Raw genomic sequence first — 23,778 nt, forward strand, 5'->3', positions numbered from 1 at the left:
TATCAAATTATTGATCTGTTCTGATTAAAGAATATAATATTGTTTCTGCATTATCTAGACTTGTGCAGCACTGAATCAAAATTTGCCTGTTAGTAGAGGCTGATTGTTTGACCTGCAGCTTTTTCGAGAACATCATCTCAACATCGTCACACTGCACATCTGTTACTGCTGGAGTTTGCTGCTCAGCTCTGCCCTGAGCATCTGGGCGATGGTAAAGATGGGAATAGAGAACTGGTTCAAAATTGTCCAAACCATTGAAATCATACGAACCCCCACGCTTATCAATTCCTTTTATCGATTCCAGCAGGGAGGATTGTAATGAAAGCACTGGGGCGTTTCTGTCCACACAGAAAATTGATTAGGAATCATTGAGGGAACCGCCAAGGAATTGGATAGATTAGAAGAATCAATAATTGCATTGGTATCAACAACATCTTATCGATTCCCATCCCTCGCTGGCAGCGTAGAAATTAAAGTCCCAGTTGAGCTCTGTGTACTGGAATTAACCATGGGCCGCACTGCCCATGTAGTGTAGTAGCTCCTTATTTTCCACATCAGATTAGTAACAGAAATTTGATGTTTGAAACTTTCTCATGAACCAATATCTGAAAAATTTCAATTAGCATAACACTTCTTCAGGTCCTCAGCATCACACTTGCGAAGTTTTGAATTGATCAGAAAGTCAAAATAGACACAAACAGCCACCTTCTCCATTAGAATTAGATTTACCGTTGAGAAAAAAAGTTTTCAACAAGTTTTTTAAAGTTTTTTTCATCTAATTAACTTTCTTTTGTGTTTCCTCAGCAGCCAAATCTCAGCCCCCTAACCCAGAGAGCAGCAAGCCTCCCGCTGGTGTCCCTAAACCAGACACTGGCTCCCCAGAGAAGAACCCACTGCGTTGTGAGACCAAGCCTGAAACAGTTCCTCGTCTCAGAGCCACATCCTCCTCGAGTCCCCCGGGGGCTCAAGTAAGTCCCAAGCCACCGATGCCACAGGGGGCGAAGCCTGCCCTGGCTGCAAGACCCAGCATCCTGCAGAAGCCCAGGACCAACAGTAGCAGCAGGAGCATAGGTAATAAACAAGCCCTGGATCTGAACAGGTCGTCACACTGAGGGAATAGATAGATCATGTTTAAGGAATAAAGAGACCTTTACCTTGGAAACCCAATGCTAAAGTAACATGTGTTTCCTGGTCATCTTTCTGACAGATGAGAGTCCAGATTCCCCCAGCAGCGGCAGTGTGTCTCCTAAAGCAGCCATTCTCCCCACACTGAAGAGGGCGGTGTCAGAGAAAGACAAGGAGGGTCAGACCAGTCTACAGTCAGGAGGCTCCAACAAAACCACTCAGGAAGGTGGGTCGAGAAAATGTGTCAAAATCTTTGAGTGTGTCTCCTTAGCCCAATTATTCCATGTGTCAATGTTACTAGATAAATAGAAAGTGAAGCCTCCTCCATCATCTAAAACCCGTCCCGTGATTAGAGCAGATTCCTCAGACACGGACGGTGGATGTTTGATGTCACTGTCAGGATCCGACTTCCCTATGGTCTCACGTAGTTGCATTGTTCTCACGGAGTCAACATGTCCGTTTTGACACATCAGACTGATAGATTCAGGTCACAACTCTCACTCAGTCTCTCTCAAGCCTTTCAGAGATTATTCTGTCACTGACAGGCTTGGTGATTTTTTTTCTGCTTCCTCTTTTAGTGGGTGATGGTGGAACCCTCTGGTGTCTGGCAGAGCTACACACATAATCTTAATCTCACTTCCTCTGTAGCAACCTCATTACAGAATAACTAGAAGACCCCGGCCAAGGCCCAATAATTCCCTTAAATTCAATCAAGCTTCACCAAAAATATTCCTGATGTTTTACATTTTGATTTCTTGGAAAATCAAGAAACTGTGGAAATTTAAATGTTGAGGAAAGCACAAAGAAGATCCTGTATCTGCCCCTGATCCACAGCAACAGTTTACAGTCCACATTTTCCAAAACCTGCCAAGTTAAAAGTGGGACTGAGATGGCTCTCTGTTTTAGTTGGTTTATACCTACTGGATGTAAGGCCGACATAAGTAGAGGCTCCGACTTATTAGTAACTACATGTGTCACAAAATATCAGTACAGTTTTATTTATTTGTATTTATTTAAGTTAAAACGCATTATGTTTTTCACCACTTTTCCTTTCTCCCTCTCTTCTTTCTCGTCCTTCCATCACCAACACTTACCATCATTTTAATCTTCTCTGTCTCCTCTTTCAGTGAGGACAGCGTCAGACTCTGTACAGCGGTCCAACCCTGTCCGGACCAACTCCGAGGATCACGGCCCCTTGAAGACCAAGGACCAAACTCCAAACCCGGACAAGGACAAAGCAACAGGCAGGAAGTCATCCGATTCTAGGGAGGAGGCAGATAAAGACTTTATTTTAATATGAGCAAACAACTGTCGACGAGCCTCAGATATTCTCCTTAAGAAATGAATACTAAGGGGGATATGATGTATATGTTTTTATTTATGTGAAGAGGTTGTACCTGTTCTTTAGGTCCTGTCTGACCACAAAGTACTTATCATGTTTGGTTTGCAGGACGACCTGCTATAGTATCAGGTAATAGACAGTTTCAAATTCAATTTAATTTAATTTAATCTACAAAGTGAATATTTTGGGGAGTTTGCTTAATAATTTGTTCTCATGTCATGTCTCCTAGAAAACCAAACTAAATCTCTTTAGAGCTTCCGTCTCACAAACCCAAATCAAGTTTTCAGGATTTGAGGAAATGGGTCGTGGGATGATCCAGTTTATTCAGCCAGTGAACAACACGTAGGTTTGTAAAGTAATAAAAAAAGAGAAAAGGCTGAATTTTTGTGTAAAAAAAGAGACTGTGAATCTGAGTGTGCGTCTAATACTCTTCCTTTAACTACTAATCTATAGTCTTTATACTAATAAGTTGCAGTAGCTTGTCTCCCAGGGACCAAACACAATAACCACACCACGACCACAGTACTGTACTTGAACTCTCCTTTACATCAAACCAGACTGGGACCCTCAGTTTATTTGTATAGATTTATGGAGGATCTATTTTCAGTACAAGTAGGCTACCTTCATTTATGCAATTCATTTTTTTTTTTACAGGAAAATACAGGTTTCCGCTGAGAACATCAGCAAACTAAATAAATCAGTTATACACACTTGATGTATCTTGGACAGTAAGTATTGAGGTATTCAGAGTGGGACTGAAGGGCAAGAATAGAATCATCACGTTCCTTCTCGTGTGTAGGCGAATCGGAGTGATCATATGATGTGTTTGTGCTCTGAGAGGACTGTGGTACACTTTAACTTCACTAACGACTAATCAATAAGGCTTCAGCACTGTTAACCCTCAGCAAACACTGTGGATGAAACGCATTCATCTTTATTTTTTACATTCAGCCGCTGACGTCTATTTTGAATGATGTGCTGACGGTCCAATGAAAGCAGAGCACTTACTCAGAAAGAGGAAAAACAAAGTGTTCGATTTTTGAGGCAGATTTTAAACCTCTTCAGTTTTGTGTAAAAGCAAAACACTGTGGAGACTCTTCTTCATCCCTCCGCTTTTTCTCGGGAATCATTCTTCAGGACTTCAGGGCTCAGCTCGCTTTCACTTCGCACTGTGCAATAACCAAACACCTCTCCAGACTCGCAGCATCGTGATCACATCACAGCCTCTGTAAACTGTGCCTGAAAGTGAAGGTGTGCTGAGGGTAGCTGGACTGTTCTGTAATAACAACAACAGGTCTCAGGATGATTCCGCGCATATGTTTCTCTTATAAAAGCAAGAAATGCCCTTTTCCCACTGCTTCACGATCTGTTTCTCTAATAGATCGTGGCAGCTTCATTTACGACCTAAAGATAGACTCTGGCAGTTTTTCTAATGTTGTTATATGAAATTTGGGTCATAAAACTGGCCTGTCAAAATTAAACTATACACAGCCTAAACTACAGTGTTACTGACTGAGTGTTTTGTTGTTTTCTGCCAGGCTGTAGCAGGAGCAGCAGCTCTTATGCCTGATCAGTGTGAAAGGGGCACAACTTTTATTGTACTGTACAAGGGTCAAGTTCAAGTCCGAGGCCAAGGGTCTCACTGGTGCACCTTTTCCTGTGGCGTCTTTCTCTAGGTTTTACCTTTGTTGTCATTAATCATGGCTTAGAAATAACACGGTTCCTGCTCTATATAGTCAGACTGTCAGACTGTACTACCGATTTTCAGCCTCAGTCCCAAAATCAAACGGCATTTTGTGGGTAAGGCGTTCCAGAAAAGTGGAACAGAAAACAAAACGTGACCGTATTCTGTTGGCATTTAAGACCTCTTCCATTTCCTGATGCACGGCACTTCTAGACACTGGTTTTGCTTTTCTGTGTAGAGTCCCATAAACAGCTGGTAGCGGTTCCGTCGAGTTTTGTGAAAGACGGATATTGACTTCCTGTTCTGTTCAGAAAAATGTTCATCCACTGCATCCATGTGGAGAAAGTGAAAATGACGAGTAGCATTAAGTCTAAACTCTAGAGTGTGAGAGTGTGTGTGTGTGTGTGTGTGTATGAGAGACTGCATGACGTGGCTGTGAGTTGTACCGTATGTACAGTATATATGTGCTTTCCTACATGTAGGTGTATGCATGTGTATATATGTATGTGTAATATATGCACATGTAATATACTCACTCACTGTGACTTATTAACACGCCTATGTTACCACAGCAAACGCTTTATTGCTCTGGTACTAACTTCACTTCTAGAGGGTTTGTTTGTAACCTATTTGGAATTTAAAAAAAAGTTGCAGGTGATGTCTTTGAACCGTTGTTGTTTTTTCCTGTCACTTGTACATTGTGTTCATAAATGTAGAAATTAATTCGTTGTATGTATTCATTTTGTTGTTACATGTAATCCATTCAATGTTACTTTCATCATGGTTTCTCCGGAAAGAAATAATGCAAAACGATGACGACAACTAATCATTTTATCGGTCTTGATACATTAGTTTGTCATGGATCAGTTTGTTTCACTAAGTTGTTCTGCTGGTGTTAGACATTTCCTTCATGCAAATATTAATTCTGATTAAAGTCATTTTACGGGATTTAAAATCTCTGCATTGTTTCTCTTTTTGTTGCTTCAGCTGAGTTGAACGTCTGTTGTGCAGAGAGACAAAGTGGCCACTAGATGGCAAATACAGCGCTGCACTCATCTCCCCCTCTCATGCACAGAGAAGGTGTGGTTTTGGTTTCACCAAGTCACAAAGAGCATATGTCAAACAGGCAGGCTGCTGAACAGTGCATCAGCAGTTTGTCCCCTCAGTCTGACTTACAGCAGCTTGTCATCTCTCATCATTAAACATGGATTGTGCGTTTGATAACCTGGATGCAGCCGGTTTCCTGGAAATCTGGCAACACTTTGACGCAGATGGTAAGAAGAGTTAATGACTTAATTTGTTTTCTGCATAAATATACTTAGAACAGGAAGTACTGTGGGTTTCAACTCCTCTTCCCCTGCTTCGAGAGATTAAGACTTCAATTGATTCAATATTTGTGAATTTTGGTTGTTGCAACTAATTTAATTTCTTAGTATCATGTTAAACATAATTTTCGTGATAAAAACCTTAAGTTGTGTGTTCCTGTGTCTAGTCAAATGCAATGTTTGATAAAAGGAGGAATTAATCGTCTTATTACTCTACTCAGAATTTGAACTTGTTTTACTGGATTTGCGAACTACCCTTACTTCTAACACTGTGTATTATCATTTGGACAGATAACGGCTACATTGAGGGCAAAGAGCTTGATGAGTTTTTCCGTCACATGATGAAGAAACTGGGTCCACAGGTAAGTGAGCTTTGGATCAAATCATCCCCAAGTAAAGATTGAAACTGTAACAGCAGTTCAATATGAATGTGATACAGTGCACGTGAAGTCTAACAGGTACAAAGACACGGAATCGGAAAATCATTTCCATCGAAGCATCAAAACTCACAGGAGGACACTTCATTATTAAGCATGGCAACAATCTGAAACATGCCGCCTAATCAGCCACAGAGGTTTTCAGGGTAAAGAGGTGGAACAGGGTGAGTCAGACACCTCGATCTGATTGAGCTGTATTCCACTTACTGAAGATCCCGAGATGAGGGTGGCAACTCTGAAGGTCACCAGAGAAGATGTACTGAGGTCTGTGGGTTGGAAGCTTCAGGCAGTTGATGGCTGCAAAGTGTTTTCCAAAAATATCAAAATTCTGTCTCCGTCTGATTTGAGACTTTCAACGGTGTCCTCTGTGTTTAAAAGGCTTTTCTGTATGTCTAACTCATTTCTTTTACTTACTGAGACAATCTGAGCTGCACATGTACATGTTAATCTTTTTCTTTATTGTATTACATGTTACGTGCAACAGATATCCAAGTTATCAATACAATGCTGATCCAATTTCTCATGTTTGTATTGATGAGTCTGTGGGAAACGACTTGTCGGAGAAGATTTGTTTAGAAAACACAATTTGTCTTTGGACTGTGACTGGGTGGGGAGACTGTCAGGATGTCAGACACAATACAATTTACAAGGTCTGGTCCCTGTCAAAGGAAAAGCCTTTGACTTCGTTACAAATTGCCCTGGGCGGGGGGGGGGACAAATGTGTGTATGTGTGCGTGTGTCTTTTAACGTGTGCTAATGACACATCATGTTTACTGAGCAATGCTAAATGCCCTTTTACTGCCTGAAGACTGAGCACTCTCCCTGACCATTTATAATGGAAAATTAGATGAATGTACAGTAAAACTATTAGTAAATGTACTCTCTCTCTCTCTCTCTCTCCCTCTCTCCCTCTCTCCCTCTGTGTGTGTGTACTCCCTTGGATACTAATGGGTTTGCACTAAAACAAAGAGACCACCAACCACAGGTCACTTAGTCTCTCTGGTGTTTGCTTTTTCATTAACGCCCTCAGGATGATTTGAAGACACAGAAACAATCGTTCTGTTGAAGGCGCACGTTTCAGAGGGCAGTCAGTCTGAGCGTATAGTGATCCTGAGATGTCGGGGGGGCTCTAGGATTCCTTCTCCTCAGTCTGACATCACTTTAACTCTGAATTACTCTGTGAAGCTGACCTGCTCCACTGGCAGGTTTCCTTCAGAAAACCCAAAGTTCTGTCATTATCTCCTCCTCATTTTTGGGTGAACCATCTCTTATACAATAAAAATCCCAACTGGTTAATAGTTTGTTACTAAAAGCTATCTTTACAATGAGTCATCAATAAGGACTGAGACAGCGGTACGCTCATATATCGTGGCCTCTCTTGGTTCATGGTTGGTTCAGTTTATAAGACTGTGACCCAGTGGACATTAAGAAAACTGTATTTGGTTGGCTTTCCTTTCCCTTCTTAAGATTTATCAACTTAGAATTCAGGCTTTGTTAAACTTGGAATCTCAGAAACAGACCCCACATCTGTCTATCTATGTATTTGTCGTTTTAGTTACATTTGCTCACATGCAGCTTCAGATGATACAATGACATTTAATATATCAGTCTTGTCATGCAGCAGGGAAACATTCTACTTCAGACGTGTAGGTGAAGTCAAATATTACCATGTGTGCCTTAAAGACTTCTGCTTAGCAACAGGAGATTGCTGGCAATGAACACCGGCTCCTGATAGACGGCTGATGCTGAAGACAAATCATTTTTTTCTGTGTATAATGAGCGAGGGCCTGGCACCTCGTAGTCTGCGGACTGTGTGCTCTGCACTGCATGAATCCATGTCTCAGTCATCTGCCCCGTGGATCTACAAGTTTCTATAGTTACAGTACTGTCACCAAGGACTGTTAGCTACTAGACAGAGGAAGATTAGCGACTAAATATAAATATAAAAGGATATTCTTTGAGCTTTCATGAGCTTCTGGTTGAGAAAAAACTGATCCAAGCAGGAACATTATCCAGTTATTCTTAACTCAGAAATACTCCTGTATGGCAACAGCTTTTTATCTCAATTTATCTTTGGCTGCTAAAATACATTCTCCATATCCTTAAATGTATCATGGTTTATAAGTAAAAGTGGCTCCTGACTCTTGATCTATAGACTGTAGAGCTGCTAACTCAATCAAAGACACAATAGATGTAAATAAGCATTCCTCCTAGACTCCGGCTTGTTTAAATGTAGTGTTTTTAGACTGATGTTCATCGCCATGCTCTGTCCCTTTTAAATAAATGATCTTGGATGAGAGTTTCTTTGGTATACACACACTGATATAGTTTCTGTTAACATGTGTATCAGAAACAGTGAGTCAGCCAAGGACCAGTTACACACACACACACACACACACACACACACACACACACACACACAGCTTCATAAAAGTTTGAAGGACATTTTGTCAGGAGGCGAGTAGGCGAAAGTTAATAGGAAAAAGGGTAGATCAGAAAAGTAGACAAAGTCAGTATTTTTCCTTTTAGAATTATTATTTTCAACGCTTTAAATGTGTTATACAGGGCTTAGGTTTATCACCTTTAATTCAAGACTTCTTACGACCACGCAGGAAACCTGATTATATACTTCGGTGTGATACAAAATGTACTTTATATTTTTTTAAACGTTATATCTCAATTTAATCCAATGTGTCTCCACAGGAGAAAGTGACTGAAGAGAAGGTTCAGATACTGAAGCAGAGGTTCATGTCCGCCTATGATGTCACTGCTGACGGGAAACTGCAGATTCAGGAGGTACGCCAAATATTTAATTCTGAACTCATTCACCTCATTTGTGTTTTCTTCCCTCTCTCTGTCACTCTCGACACAGTTTTATCTCTTCTTTCTTACCTCTTTATTCTAGATCTCCTTTCTCTTTCTCTCAGACTCCTCTATTGCGTAAGTTGTATTTATTTATCTCATGTATCTCTGACGATGACTCAGCTTTACTATTTTCACGAAGAACAAAAACTCTTCTCCTGAGGTTCACACTAAGTAGTGACGATACAGCCAGTAAGAGACAGTGAGCGGAAAAGCACTCACACCATGTATCTAAATCAAATACAGTCAAGCGTAAATAAAATTGAATCTGAATGGCACAGGGATTCCTCTAAATGAGAAACAGCCTCATGGTTCTTTTGTGCTGTTGAGTGGGACTTTCAGAAATCTGAAACAAACTGCTCTTTATTGATGAAGGCTGATTCTCCAGTGATTGTCACTTCAGTAATTAAATCAAACCTGTCTGACAAAGCTACCGTGGCCGTTTCCTAGAAGTGTAAAGCAATATTTGTCTTGCTTTTCCCCCCACACTTCCCACTGAGGTGCATTCTCTTTATCCTGGGGGAAAAAATCTGCGTTAGACCAATCCCTTAATGCATTCGCACCCACAGACCCCAAAGCTTTGGCTTTTACTCATGAGGCTGGAAAAAAAAAAAAATGTAATCATAAATGCACTGATGACAATACTGATGTACTGAGACTGTGGCAGAGACAGGGTGGTCGAAAGCTCTTTGTGTCTGTTTTTCCAAGATACACGCCCTGTGGAGTAGGGATGCACCATTCCACTTTTAATCTCCCCATAGCAATTATGGGGTCTGGAAGATCCATAGCAATAGCAAATCAGATGCTCTTTTTCAATAAGCAATATGTTTATACATTAAATTTGAAATCATTGAGGTTTGAGATACGTGAGGTTTTAATTCTATTTAAAAGAATTTAGCATTTTTTGTTTTAGACTGCATCAATATTAGCAAGGTAGTTCAACAAACTGGAAACAGATTACATGTTTGTAGGCACAACAGAGCCCACAGACCAATGCACTGTCATGCGGTTTCCTTTTTTACTTTTGGCTCTGCTCTATGGCACTAAAGAGGAAGTAGATGAACAAGTGTGAAAACGATAGTATGTAATTGCTGCATGAAGTTCTGTATCATATATCAGATCTATTAGAAACAATGTTCGCTTACTATGGGAGGAGAAATAAGGGATGGACAGTATTGACTGTAGCCTGGTATTAATTTGCCGACTGTTGGGTGAAGTAACTAAATATATTGTGTGACAACAGAATATCTGTTGTTTCATATTCTTCTATACCTTGATTTTGCTGTGTGGCAAGATCACACTCATTACTGCACTATTTTTGGGCCTAGCGCTTCGTGTTCTTCCATACAACACTGAAGCAGGCCAGATGTTTGCAGGAAGACAAGTCAAATAAATAAGGAGGAGCGAGAACTTGATAAAGAAGAAGGTAAATACAAACAGGGGAAGGAATCTCAGCAGCCAAGATGAGACAAGGAGCTGGTGACTACTGTCGCATAAATGTTGTTTGGGTGTGAAAAGTCTGTCATGGAGCAGAGAAATGAACTATACAAATTAGCCGTCTCAAGAAGACACTCAAACACCTCTAACCTCGTTCACCACCTGAGCAAGGATCGTGTCAAGCTGTACATATATGAGTCTACAGATGACAGATACAAAAGTTTAAGTGCTAGAAAAAAAATTGGATGTTGCACAAAGATAGAGAGATAACAGCTTGGCTGACTTTAGTTTAAATGGTTAAGACAAGGTCTGAGTAACAAGTAACAGGCAACAGGAGCACAGGCTGCTTTTTTTGGAAGCAAATAGATAATTCAAAATACTGTACACACAAGTGCTTTACCCTCTTTAGTAGAAATTTTAAGAAAATGTTTAAAGGGGACATATTATGAAAATTTCACTTTTGTAGTGCTTCTACACGTTAATTTGGGTATCTGGCATGTTTACCGTCCCCAAAACTCTGGAAAAAAAACAACTCCCGCGATTTGTTGTGGTTCCTCTATGTCAGAAACGATACGCTAGAGTGCGTTGAATGGGATTACGACCAAAATAAACGTTATAGTCACACCATGCCCGTGTAGGGAGTCTCGCTACATGGCCTTGGACGGGCGAGCTAACGCTAGCCAGGGAGCTGGGCTCGCTAGCTCCCTAGGGGCTCCCCGGCTAGCGTTAGCTCGCAAGCTATCCAGGCGGTGGAGTCCGGCTAGCGTTTGCTACCTGAGACATTTAAGTGACGGCATAAAAATGGGACCCCTGGGACACCTCTAAACGTTGACTCAACACTGTGGAAGGATGCTGCTGCTACGCCAGCTCAAGCTCCCACTGCTCCCACTGTGGGGCTGCGCTTGGGAGCTGAGGCTCTGGCAGCCCAGCCAGGCTTCAGACCACCTGACTCTGGTTCGAAATGATATGGTTGCAAGATTGTATCTTCGTCTCCAGTAGCGATATTTCTACAGAGGTAATGGATAACAGAAAAATCTGGGCGCTTGTATCTCGTGAAGGGGGGGGGGGGGGGGGGGCACTCAAAACAGGTCATTCTGACGAGGGCGGGTTTAGACAGGGTTAAAAGGTGCTGTTTTAAATTATCCTTGTGTTATTTTGACCAAAATATGTTACAGACATTTCATTAAGACCCCAAGGAACCATATCAACTTGTGGTAAAATGGGCATAGTATGTCCCCTTTAAGGCAAGATCACTTCTGCTTTGTTCAGCATTTTATTTCTTGCTTGTGTGCAGTTGACATCATTGTTGGTGCATTGCGCTTTTTCTTCGAGCTGTACTTCAGCTTTGTGACCTAAATATCGGCACTATCATCTTGTATTGTAATGATGCTGAGCCAGTTTAATCTGCTAATGGAGGGCTGATATTGTTAAAGAAGGACAGACAAGAAGGAGGGCAACGTGAATTGGCACAGAGGCAGGAGGAGCTGGTGTAGGGATGGTTCATCTAAAAGACAATAAAATATGGATCCCCATTGGTGTTTCGGCTCTGTGCTGAAGCAAATTCAATATGAAAAACAACGGAGGCTGCATTAAAGTGCTACTTCTCAGCTTTAATTTGAGGAAGTTGACATCAATATAGAAAGAATAGTGAGGTAGATATTGCACATTCAGCACAAAGAAACCAAACTGCAGGGCTTTGTGAGAAATTGGACAACCGACTGCTTGATATTTCCTGGGTAACTGTGTATTGTTTAAATGTCAGTTAATTTACAACAGAGCTCACAAGCAGAGGTCATTGAATTTAGTTTCCATTTAGATTGAGGTGGAGTTGACTGTCAATATGAGAAGTGAAGAGAATAATGAAGCTTAAAACAGCGAAGATCTATCTGACAGATCATCAATGAGACTTTGTTTTACAGCAGGTGAATAAGAAAACTAGAAAAACTGTAAACCTCCTTGTGGACCGAGAAGCCCAAATCTTGTGGATAAGCAAAAAATGATTAGCAAGGTGAAAGAGAATCCTTTATGAAGGAACAGCAAGTCAAGAGTGCTCTCCAGGATGTTGGCCAACAAGTTTCCTTGGTAACGACCAAAAGATGTATTGATTACCATGACCGCAGAGGATTTACCACAAGATTAAAAAAACCTTTGGTAGAACTCAAACACAGAAAGCCTCAGACTAGGCCCTGTAATGTAGTGTCCATCATATTATTTCAAACTGAATGAGCTGAACCACGAATACTGCTGCTACTCCTGCCACCTTACTGAAATACAGGTGAATGGAAGGAAATGTTTAGTTGTTTATATCAACAAAAAAGTGGAAGTGGCCCATTTCATCTGGCTACTCCAATGACTGTTGAGACCTTCACTTTATTAATTTCTTCTGTAGGAAACTGTTCATAAAAACAGGCTCATAACAGCTTCATAGAACATCATCATCCTGTCACTGCTACCTGGTCTGATCTCTGTACTACTTCCTGTTTTCCAGTTGGCCAATATGATCCTCCGCGAAGATGAGAACTTCCTGTTAATCTTCCGCAGAGAAGCTCCACTGGACAACAGTGTTGACTTCATGAAGGTAAGATCACATAACATGATACGTCAATGAAAGGTGAAACGAGAAGTGCTGATTATATGCAACATTAAAAACATTACAGAGGTGGTCTGGTTGGGTAGTGGATTAACACAGACCCTTTTAATATCTGGCACTAAAATGAATTTTACAGATCTCATCTAGATATGATTCCCACATGATTAGATTCACTCCTGGTATTAATAAGTGTCCACAGTGAGATGTGTTCTTTCGTCAGATTGCTCTGTCCAGCGCAATAACAACAATAAAAAAAGAAATAAAGATAGAAGAAGAAGGGCAGAAGAGAATTGTTGCCAACCATGATTCCGCATTATTGCATTTTCTTGCTTCTCAATTAGCTCTTCTTTCATCCACAAATGTCTTGAATAACATCAGTAGCTCTGTGTGTTTATGTTTAGCTCTACCTCACTGGTTTGGAACATTCTTCTATCTGAATCCTAGCTATGCTTTTTGGCCTCTAATCCTGTTTGATATTTCAGTAACAAACTCAGTTCTATTCGTCAAAATCAGTATCAATACAAAATGACACAACATTATATCAATTTGGCTGTGCTCCTGCAACCATTTACGGATTCATTCTCTGCTCCTCACTGCAGATATGGAGGAAGTATGATGCTGACAGCAGTGGCTACATATCGGCTCAAGAGCTCAAGGTGAGGATGCTGAACAAAATGTACAAACCTTCACACCATAGAACCAATTACACGCTTTTTTTCTGTTCAAGGAACAACCAATGGTTGTGGAGCTGTGCTACTTGCAGAGAAGGACTGCAACCTTTCACCACTAACTCATCTTATTTCATAAACTCAGAAAAGATAATTTTTCAGATTCATACATGTCTTTTCTTCAGGATAAAGAATTCTGGTTCTACTTTAGATTCTTAGTCAGTGGTTAATTTGGAAAGAAAATGTCTATGAGAAGTGGGAGAACATGCACATCTACGAGGAAAGCTTAAGCTGTCCAGTTGACTGCCAACTGTAGTTATCCGACCGTTTGTTGTCCAGAAGCTCTGAGTTTACAGAAAGAGGTGTATAGTTCAACCTTTGCCTTTAGTGTCTAAAAAGAAAACACAAGTTGTAAGATCGAATCGCAATACTTGAAGAATCACAATACTAAATTGCATCGTATTATGATCCAATGAAATTGGTAGCTAAGCATATTGTCCCATCAGATACATTTTTGAGAAGGGAGGTAATTTTATGGTTTTGAACAATTGACATTTTTCTGGTAAATTTCTCGCTACATAATCTGCACAAATGATGTGCCGATTATCTGTATTTATAATTTAACGCTCACAGGATCTGACCAGTTTGCTTCTTGTTCTTTAGGCTTTCCTAAAAGACCTGTTTCTGCAGCACCACAAGGAGGTGTCATCTGACAAACTGGAGGATTACACTGACGCAATGGTAGTAATGCAATACACACACACACACTTTCACTTTCACAACTTCACTATGCCAACTGGAGCCACATTCATAAACATTTTCAGTACAACCATTATTTTTGACATACCTATTTTTACAACTGAAAGCTGCAGACGACTGGGAAGCTTAAAGTGGCTCCCATAAGCTATTCTACCAGGAAACGGCTAAATGAGACCACAGAAACCAAAAGTGATTCAGGGGAACCTTTCACTTGTGATATCCTGTTGAGATGCTGTTTCAGCTGTTAAAAGACAGAAACACAAGATAGCTTTTCTGACTAACCATGTCTCTCAGTTACTTCTGTAGAACCTGCGAGCCTCAGATAGCCCAGTCCTGTTATTGTTTAGATCTGGCTCTGGAGTCAGGTGTGGTTTAAGGAAATAACAAAAACACAACAGGCAGAGATTCACACTGGCCAGTTATTTTTCAACAAATCCTTTTTTTCTTCCAGATGAAGATCTTTGACAAAACCAAGGATGGTTGTTTGGATCTAAACGACCTGGCCAGGTATTTTTCCAAGAGATATTCTTAGTCTGTGACTGTTACCTATGTTAAAATATGTAAAGTATTGCAACCAGTATGTTGCTATCTTATCAAACTTATCAAAATACTGACATCTCAAATCCATGACTGCTTTGGTTAAGAATTTGCATATTGAGACGATATTTCTTCACTTCCTTCCACTGTACAAAAATGAGGCTCAAATATTCCAGATTATACACCTGATGGTTCACAGAGAGAAAAGAATAATCAGGACAAAAGTTAAGCCAAGTGCCTTGATCGTCCCCTGGTGGCACTATAGATCATAAATCCTGCCTCCTCCATGTTAGCAGATGAAACATTATTGATGCTTTTTCAAGTGTTCATTTTGTCAATAAAATTTAACATTTTTGCTGATATAAGAACAGGGTGAAACTTGCAATTTGGTCGAGTCCATGTTTCAGTGGGACCTTGATACCACAGTTCCATATTCTGATCGCTACTGCACAGGCACTGACCTCAAATGCACAAGATGGCAGAGTTAGTATTAGGAATTCTTTGGATTCACTTTTGGATTGTTGGAGGAAGTGGAGACTTCATCCATCTAGGATGAAAACATGTCTAACAACCAAAACCCCAATCATTTACATTGTTACACTGTATCTTAAATTTCCTCTGACAAGAAAATAAGGAATACATTTTCCTAAAACTTTCATAAATTACTTACATAGTTATTAATGTTATATCTCTTTCTCAATAAGGATCTTGGCTTTAGAAGAGAATTTCATGCTCCGGTTTCAGCTGGATGTAAGTGGCTTGTTTATCTTGTTCTTCAACACTTTTGTCAGATTAAAACATAAAAAAACTGCTACAGATAATTTGTCTTGATTTATTTTTCTAATTTTTGATAATTTGTCTCACATTTTCCAAGGCCTGCAGTCAGGACGAGAGGAAAAGAGATTTTGAGAAGATCTTTAGCCATTATGATGTTGTAAGTACAGTATCGATTGAATAATATAATAATTATAATTATTGTTGCTGTTCCTGTTACCGCAGGAAAATATATGAGAATTTGGACAAGTGTAGTTTGGTTTTAAGAACAACCACTGAAATATGGTCATCTTGTTGCTTTTCCCAGAGCAGGTTGGTAAATATATGATGTGTGGTATCAGAGTGTTTGTATATTCTCTCCTCCAAGACCAACTGGCTAAATTCTTTGCACTATACCAGGGATGACATCTTTTTACAGCCGAGGCAGATATCACTGCTCCTTATGTTTCCCTTTCCCAAGGAAATAAACACCCTCAAATCTGCAACTGTGTGCCGCCCTGTTGGCATGAGAGATCTCAGAGCACTGAGCCTGAATCCAATTGGCTTCCTTAGCTCTAATGTAACGTAATAAAACTAAGCACCCATTATGTTGTCAAGTCACTCTCTGGGATGATGATCACTTAAACCGCAGCGCCTGATGGGAGTCAGTAATTACTATCAGGACTCTCTGATAAGCTTCTTCCTTTTCTGTGCAATATTTATGACCCTGTCTATAAGTGTATGAAATAATATTCAATCTGAAAGCCTTTTGTTTCCACCTCTTTTTCTTACAGCAAAATCTGTAATACTATAACTTTGACATCTCTCTTCTTTCAGGTGCATTGCACTCAATGGTGGAGGAAGTACTCAAACAGTAAAGTAGGAATGAAAAGTACAAACTTAGAGTAAATATGGACTTGCTCGAAAAATATCCTTTAAGTATTGAAAGTAAAAGTACTTCCCGAGTGTAGCGAACTACATATAGGGCAATAGCGCAGTGACATTTTCTGAATGATGTTGCTGATACAGGAGCGGGGTCTAATGTTACCTGCCCGCTTCGATACGATCAGTGAAGTTCTTTGTATTCCCCTTCTGTTTTCCTGGAGTTTAATTTTTCCAATTTTCCCAATCCCATAATTTCATTTCCCCCTCTGCCGATCCGCTACAAGCACACAAGCAGACAGACAGAGAATGAAAGAGTGGGGTGGGGTGTCACGTTGTGCTCTAGCACTTCTGCTTCAAATCAAACTGAATGTGATCTGAAGGTGGAGATTCATGTACAGTGAACAGCTAATGCACATCATTGAAAAACAACCAGTAAGGAAAAGTAAGGCCCATTCTTTAACCAAAGGAATACATCCAAGAAAGGAAAACTAGAAGGGCTGAACATTCCCTCTCTTTTCTTAGTTTTTTTTAATGTCTTTCTTGTCCATTTTCTCATGCAGAGTAAGACAGGAGCGCTGGAGGGTCCTGAGGTGGACGGCTTTGTCAAAGACATGATGGAGCTGGTCAGAGTAAGTGTGTTTCAGAATGATTAGGTTTCAGAGTGTTGTTTATCTCAAATGTTGTGATGTACACACAAAATGTTCCTATGAAGAGGTCAAATATTTCTAGTTTTTACCTTCTGATCAAAATGCTTCCATGGAAACCAAAACATCCTTTAAACACTGAACTCTGAGAGGAAACTTGTTGTTGACCAGGGTTACATCAGGTCAAATATATTGTCTTGTTTTAGGTCCACTTTTCCATGAACAATAGTGTTGTAATATTTTATTTGTCATACTTGCAGAAGTGCCATATAGGTACAGTGAAGGTAGAATATTAAATATCTTGTATGTTTTTATCTTTCCTTTCCTTATAACCAGTCATGATTTTGCTGTTGGCCGCACATGAAGAAATGATAACTAGAAATAAAATAGTTGCCTAATCTTCATATTGTGACATAAACATGATGCTGATATGAAAGATAAAGGATTTGGAGACTACATTTTAAAACAGAACAGTCAGTCCTGAGGGAGATAATAAATAATGCTAATAGCAAGTTATTAGAGACACATTTTAGTTGAGCAAAGATTTTTAATAAAGTTACTTGATTGTTTTCACTGTGTCAGTGCCCAGTGTTCCTGTTGATCTGCAGGTGTAACTGTAAAATAAGTCAGCAAAACAACACGTTTGATTTGTACATTAGCACAGAGGTTTCATTGGTTCTTCACTAACAGTCTGTTGCTGATTTCACAAAATGTAACCCACAGATCTGCCACGTGTAACATTGTCATCATTCCTGAGACTGCACATGCATGCCGCTAATATCTGCTGCAGAATTACCATGTGTAAAGAAAGGCCCTTAGCACAGACTAACTAAGGATCATTAAATTAAACTGAAAGACGAGCAAAGCCTTAACAAAGGGGTTGCTGGGTGGAATTTCAAGGAGGTTTAAGGTTGGTGTGGCCTTACTGACTTAAGAGTCCATAACACCACAGAACAAAAGTGTGTTGAGTCGTTGTGCTATTCTGAGCAAGTGAATGTCAGACTTTTCAAAACGCATTTACTCTACTTTACTCGCACTGGGACATTTACCAATAGGTAATTATTGACTACCTATTGCTAACTGATTTAGCCTAGGCTGTGATAACTGTCCATAGCTATGTTGTTCAACTTTCATTGCATCTAAATAAATACTTGAATCGGACCAGTCCGGCTCATTTCTTATTTAGGATAAACCAACACGCCTGACAGTCAATAAAGTCGAGGTAACCAGCCCAGTGAACTGCAGTAAATTTCAATTCACCAGTGCACCACTGCATTTTTTTCCCAGTTAGTTGCTAACCTAATTCCATATATAATGCATTTCAATCTTAACAAGTGTAATGTCACCTCAGAGAAATTATATTCTTTGGAACAGATAGATGTTCATTCAGTTTGGGTGTGGACCCATATAAATGGATGATGCACAGAGATTACCAGATGGAAACTAGAAACACTGGCAGAATATATATACCACTGCCCAGGCTAAAATTCCCTTTATCACCATGTTAAAGACACTGAAGGAAAAAAAAAAAAACACCTGTTTATCCCAATGTAGTCTAAAATGTAATGAGTTGCTCCCTGGGTTGTGCCACATCCCTCAACAAACTTCAACGGTAATTGGTTCAGTTGTTTTTGCATAATCCTGACAACTAACAGCAAGTGGCGGAGTTAATCAATTTGTGCTGCATAAAAAAAGACACATTGACAGAATAACGCCTTCTCCTCCATCCTCTCTCCTCTGCAGCCGAGCATCACCGGTCCTGAGCTGGACAAGCTGCGAGTCCTTCTGCTGCGTCACTGTGACGCCAACAAGGACGGAATTATCCAGAGAAATGAACTAGCTCTGTGTCTGGGAGTCAAGCCTTAAAGATGGGTTATGATTTTCGGAAACTCACTCTGCGTTTGTTGTATAATGCTAGAATGCTTTGCCTTGATTCAGATCGGGCTGAGGTTATTTAAGGTCAATATTCATAAAGTGTAATTTGATCCTGAGTTTGATATAGATATCAAATGATATTGTGTTCTACGATTTGAATACTGCATGATTTAGGACGTAAAGGAAACATTAAACGTGAATGCTTTATGCTGTCTGGTGTTTTGCAGTGTATTAATCACTTTGTCGGTGAATGTTTCAGTGTAGCTTTTGAAAACAAAATTATTTTCATTGGAATATAAAGTGTTGTTCTTTAAGGAGCTGCAGTACGCAGGCCAATCCTGACGTTTGGCCACTTGCATGTTCCTCTGCAAAAAGACTAAAGTGCAGGATTCTGTTTGTCATTTTAAAAACTGAGCTGTTGAGAAAATAAAACGAGGATGAAGACACTGAGCATGTTTCACAATCTTTTTACCATTGACATGTAATGCATTTAACAACCTTTTTAAATACATTAAATACATAAAGTGTTGCTCATTGAGGCAAGTAACAATTTGATCTATTATATAAAATGTACCATTTATTGTAATTTATTCATTATTTAATGATCTTTAAAATAATCTTATGCATGACCTGCTAGTGTATCATCCATAAATTCAGTAATTTGTAATGTTTCTCTTCACGAGTAGTCTTCGTTAATACAATTTTGTCATCAGCTATAAATTGGATCAAGGAAATAAATTATCATAATCTTGTTCTTTGGATTTCATGCAATGAATCCATTCAAACACATTACTATAGAGCCATTCTAAATAGATGTTACAGAGGGAGAGACAGAGAAATGTCCTTCATATCTAGGACCTATAACATTTTGTTTGTTGATCATCATAGATCCTTCAAATATAAATATCACACATTAAAGCTGAACAGCTTCATATCTACAGGATTCACAGCAGCACATATCAGTGTGACCCCTCTGCTTTTTGATACAATAAGCTGACAGGGCGATCATCTGTTTGTTCACTAAAAGACACAGAGAGCATCAACGTGGTTAAGTAGATGGAAACCCCTCTGGCCACTAAGAGACAGCTAATGGTGCAGACCTAAAAGCTTTACTTTGCCTCAGATTGCCCTTAAAAAGCTGCGGTGTGTGTTTTGACAGTATCTGCGTGGGTTTGTGTTCACTAAACAGACAAACATTAGAAAGGACACTTTGAATAGTGTGTTTGTATAAGGTGAATAGATACATCCATGTGAGTGTTTGCGTGTGTATTTTGTTTTGTACCTTTTAAGGGCTTTATGATTATGTGTATGAGTGTGGACAGAGCAGCTGCCACACAGCTGCTGCAGAACAAACAGTTTCTCACTCAGGCTGAAAGCTTTGCTCCTCACTGTATCACAGGATCTAATGCACACTGGAGGTTTACCTGTTATTGTGCAGCAGCAGCTGGGACTTACCCCTAACCAATTTAAATACTACCTGATCATACTTTAATCGTCGGATATTGGTAAGTCGTAGCATTATATAGTTTATCTAATGTGAAGAGATGAGCATCTGTCTCTGATTGTAACCTGGTTTAACAATCTGTAGAGACACAAGTTCTGCTTTTCCTGTTTAATTCAATAACAAATAAGTGAAATTTCAGACTGAATCTGGACTATTTCACTATATTTCCATGTTTTGGCTGCTTTTTAGAAAATATCTGACCTCTGAGTCTTTTTGGCCAAAAGGTTAAAGAACAAAATACATTTCTAAGCACCAGTGAATATAATCATAATGTACAGACATCATCCTCTTATGTTATATTAACAAATCTATGAAAATAACAGCTCTGTGTACAAAAACAGCCTTTTTATCCATCTGATTTTGTTCCTGTTCAAATAATTTCCAGTGAACAAAATTGATTCCATTCATCAAGCAGAGATGGGACCTGTATTGAACCGGGAAATAGCCCTGAACCATTCCTGCATCTCCTAAACAGGTTATCAAGCAGTTAGCTGGGACTTAATTCTTTAGTAATGACCCAATTGGATGCATTTATTTAGTGGTTGGTTCCATTGCTGTCACATTAACAACTGCTACACCTGGGGCCCCACGGCTCACTGTTCTAGATGAAGCTACGAATACAGCACAAACAAGTTATGCAAAACTGAGTAGAGTTTCAAGATGAAAGAAATAAAAACCTTTATTTTGATAATGCAACAAATTCTATCATTATTATGACAAAGGCTCAACACTTTCTACTCATATTTAACGTGTATGTATGAATGTCTTCATAGGCACAGAGATTCTGGAGAAATTCTTTGAAAACTAGAAACCTTACAACCGTCCCTGGTTTATTGTGGATAAATCATCTGATCATGAAGCTCAACAAGAAACTGAACAAATACAAGCTCAAAGCAGACATGAGTAAGAATTCTCTTTCACTTAGGTCCTTGAAATATCCTGCAGAAGAGCTGGGGCTGTGTGTGTGTGTGTTGGTGTGTCTGTAGTATATAGTGTGTGTGTGTGTGTGTGTGTGTGTGTGTGTGTGTGTGTGTGTGTGTGTGTGTGTGTGTGTGTGTGTGTGTGTGTGTGTGTGTGTGTGTGTGTGTGTGTGTGTGTGTGTGTGTGTGTGTGTGTGTGTGTGTGTGTGTCCACTTTCTCCCAGAAACATCTGTCATTTAGTCAGAATGGCTAAAAGCTACATTTTTATGTTTGTATTTATTCGCTTATAAATCAGAGAAGTAAGATCTGATGCGAGTGGGGATGGATTCAGTGAGCGTGAGCAGGATTTCAAGATTATGTTTCATAATGCTTCCCTCTAGTGGCCAGCCAAAAGTACTACAACTCTTGAAAATGAACATTTAGAAATTCACATTTTGAAATTGAAACATTTTTAAAGTCTTCTGCTGTGAATATTAAAGAAGATTTTTTTTTTAATAACAATAAATAGGAAGAAATCAATTAACAGTAAATTAAAGTTTTAGGGTGTTGAATTAATTTGCTGACACCAATTAAATTACAAATCTATAAACTTAGAGTAGGTTGGTTCATTGTTATCTTCAAAAGATGGAGGTATAACTATGAATGTATACGTTCCTCACAAGTGAAATAAGATGATGGTGGTTGCAGGACACAAGAGAACAGCCCAGACACAGGAGACCTAACTTTAAGCCACAAATTACACTAGTGTCTAACACTGCGTTGTGTCAGCAGGCAAATTTTTTCCTCAACCTGCAAACAGAAAATATGAGCCTGACAAGATTTAATTTGTCCTGCACAGAATTAAGTTAACAGCTTACACACACTGCATGAAGTCGGTTTGTGCTTTGCTAAGAGTTACATTTATAAAGGCCCTGGCACCAGACCCCTCACAGGGACAAGCGCCTGACCTATTTCATGTTTCAAGTCTTTTCTCTTTTCTTTACTGCTTCCAAAGGTTGCTGCCAAAGTAAACAACAAATAGGGAGGGTGCTGTAAATTGTAACCCTTAAATGTCTCCGTCTGCCCGTCTTTAAGTTTGCGTTTTTGTTCCTCTCCTAGGTGAAACCCAGCGTTCCCACTCCCATTCCCCAAATGTCAGTGCCAAATGCAGTTCAGGAGACCTATAAGCTGAGCGGCAAACATAATTGACAATGTATGGATCTGCCAGGTCACTGGTTGCCGTGGTTTCACCTGAGCACCTCAGTGACCTTTACGACAGAAGGTCAGATAAAGAGTAAGAAAATTGTGCCGACAATTTTAATTAGTTGACATCCTAAATCAAGTAAAATAGTATCTATAGACCAATATGAAAATGAGACAGAAAAGTGTTGAGTGGATGTATGACCAACCCATGAATTACTTACTATTTTTATATTATTCTCCACGAGTCATTTTCTTGTTGTGAATAATAATGAATCTGATCTGAGGCGACTGCTATTCGATAAACTTTTATCCCTAACCCTTAGATAGAGTTTTCTAAGAGATAGTTCCTCTGTTAACAGTGTGACTCAGTATGCAACTATCATAAAGTGCATGTACACCACACACCCCTTTGAAAATGTAATGTAAACTGCCTTAGGGTAGTGCAATTAAAACGGTGTTGGGTAAACACTGCAAAACATGTGTTCACTGTGTTTAATTAAGTGTGACGCAAGTCTTGTCACTTCACGTCACACTCTTTAGAAACTAGAAACTGTCTCGTGTGTTCGACAAACACTGCAGGTTAACATTCCCTGCCCCAAACAAACCAGGGAATGACAGCAGAACGTGTGAAAATGGGATAAAACCAATAACTCCAACCATCTGGGGGATGAATTTAAAAACTGGCTTCAGTAACAATCGTTAGTGTACAGAAAAGACAAAGAAGAAAATATTGAATGATTCTCCAGGAAAAGTCATTGTTTCATCTCTCGGACCTTGCTGGTATTGTTCTGTTTCAAGTCCTCTGCTTAAACCAGTGTCTGTCAAAATGTGGACAATGTATTTCAGTTTGTTTTCTTCTGAGATCTCACCCATGTGGCTGCCAGGTGTTCAAGTCTTCAACCCAGAGGAAGATGTTAAAACAAACATCTCCATTGAACAGACAGAGCACGGCCGTGGCTGCAAACTGAACACTCAACAGGGAGTCCTGTTCAGAGACGTGGCCGCTGGCACCAGTAGCCAATGAGTTTGTGGAAAGTACTTTGCCATGTTTGACTCTGTAAGATGTTTCACACAGGTTCATGAGTAGAATGAGTGGACACAGTTGAAGATCTGACAATGATTTTCACATCCCATACACACTGAGTTAGTGATCTACAGAGCTGTCTAACTTTCACAAGGGCACACAGGATTTCTCCAACGGAAAACATGTTCACAACATCTAGGATCAGAATGCCCTTAATATACTGT

The 23,778-nt window shown here is 39.7% G+C and overlaps 2 protein-coding genes and 1 long non-coding RNA gene across 3 annotated transcripts in view; all 3 read left to right on the forward strand.

Moving 5' to 3' along the window:
• The window catches only part of LOC133964727 (F-actin-uncapping protein LRRC16A-like), a 60,537-nt gene extending 55,362 nt beyond the window's left edge, over positions 1-5,175 (forward strand). The window contains exons 36-38 of the mRNA XM_062398958.1: positions 805-1,071; positions 1,208-1,351; positions 2,253-5,175. Of these exons, the coding sequence (XP_062254942.1) occupies positions 805-1,071; positions 1,208-1,351; positions 2,253-2,425 (584 nt within the window). The 3' untranslated portion in view covers positions 2,426-5,175. The remainder of the gene's footprint in view (positions 1-804; positions 1,072-1,207; positions 1,352-2,252) is intronic.
• Positions 5,176-5,253: 78 nt separating this feature from the next.
• LOC133964954 (secretagogin-like) lies at positions 5,254-19,367 on the forward strand. Its single transcript, XM_062399303.1, has 11 exons — positions 5,254-5,425; positions 5,768-5,838; positions 8,617-8,709; positions 12,701-12,790; positions 13,402-13,458; positions 14,134-14,211; positions 14,681-14,736; positions 15,471-15,516; positions 15,641-15,700; positions 16,965-17,033; positions 18,792-19,367. The coding sequence occupies exons 1-11, from the start codon at positions 5,356-5,358 to the stop codon at positions 18,912-18,914; spliced, it is 813 nt and encodes a 270-aa protein (XP_062255287.1). The 5' UTR covers positions 5,254-5,355; the 3' UTR covers positions 18,915-19,367.
• A 958-nt stretch (positions 19,368-20,325) lies between these two features.
• Positions 20,326-22,957, forward strand: LOC133965107 (uncharacterized). The gene is made up of 3 exons (XR_009923843.1): positions 20,326-20,428; positions 21,201-21,330; positions 22,447-22,957. It is a non-coding gene; the product is annotated as an uncharacterized LOC133965107 (long non-coding RNA).
• Positions 22,958-23,778: the final 821 nt, after the last annotated feature.

The sequence above is a fragment of the Platichthys flesus genome, chromosome 11, assembly GCF_949316205.1.
Source record: "Platichthys flesus chromosome 11, fPlaFle2.1, whole genome shotgun sequence".
NCBI classification, from domain to species: domain Eukaryota; kingdom Metazoa; phylum Chordata; class Actinopteri; order Pleuronectiformes; family Pleuronectidae; genus Platichthys; species Platichthys flesus.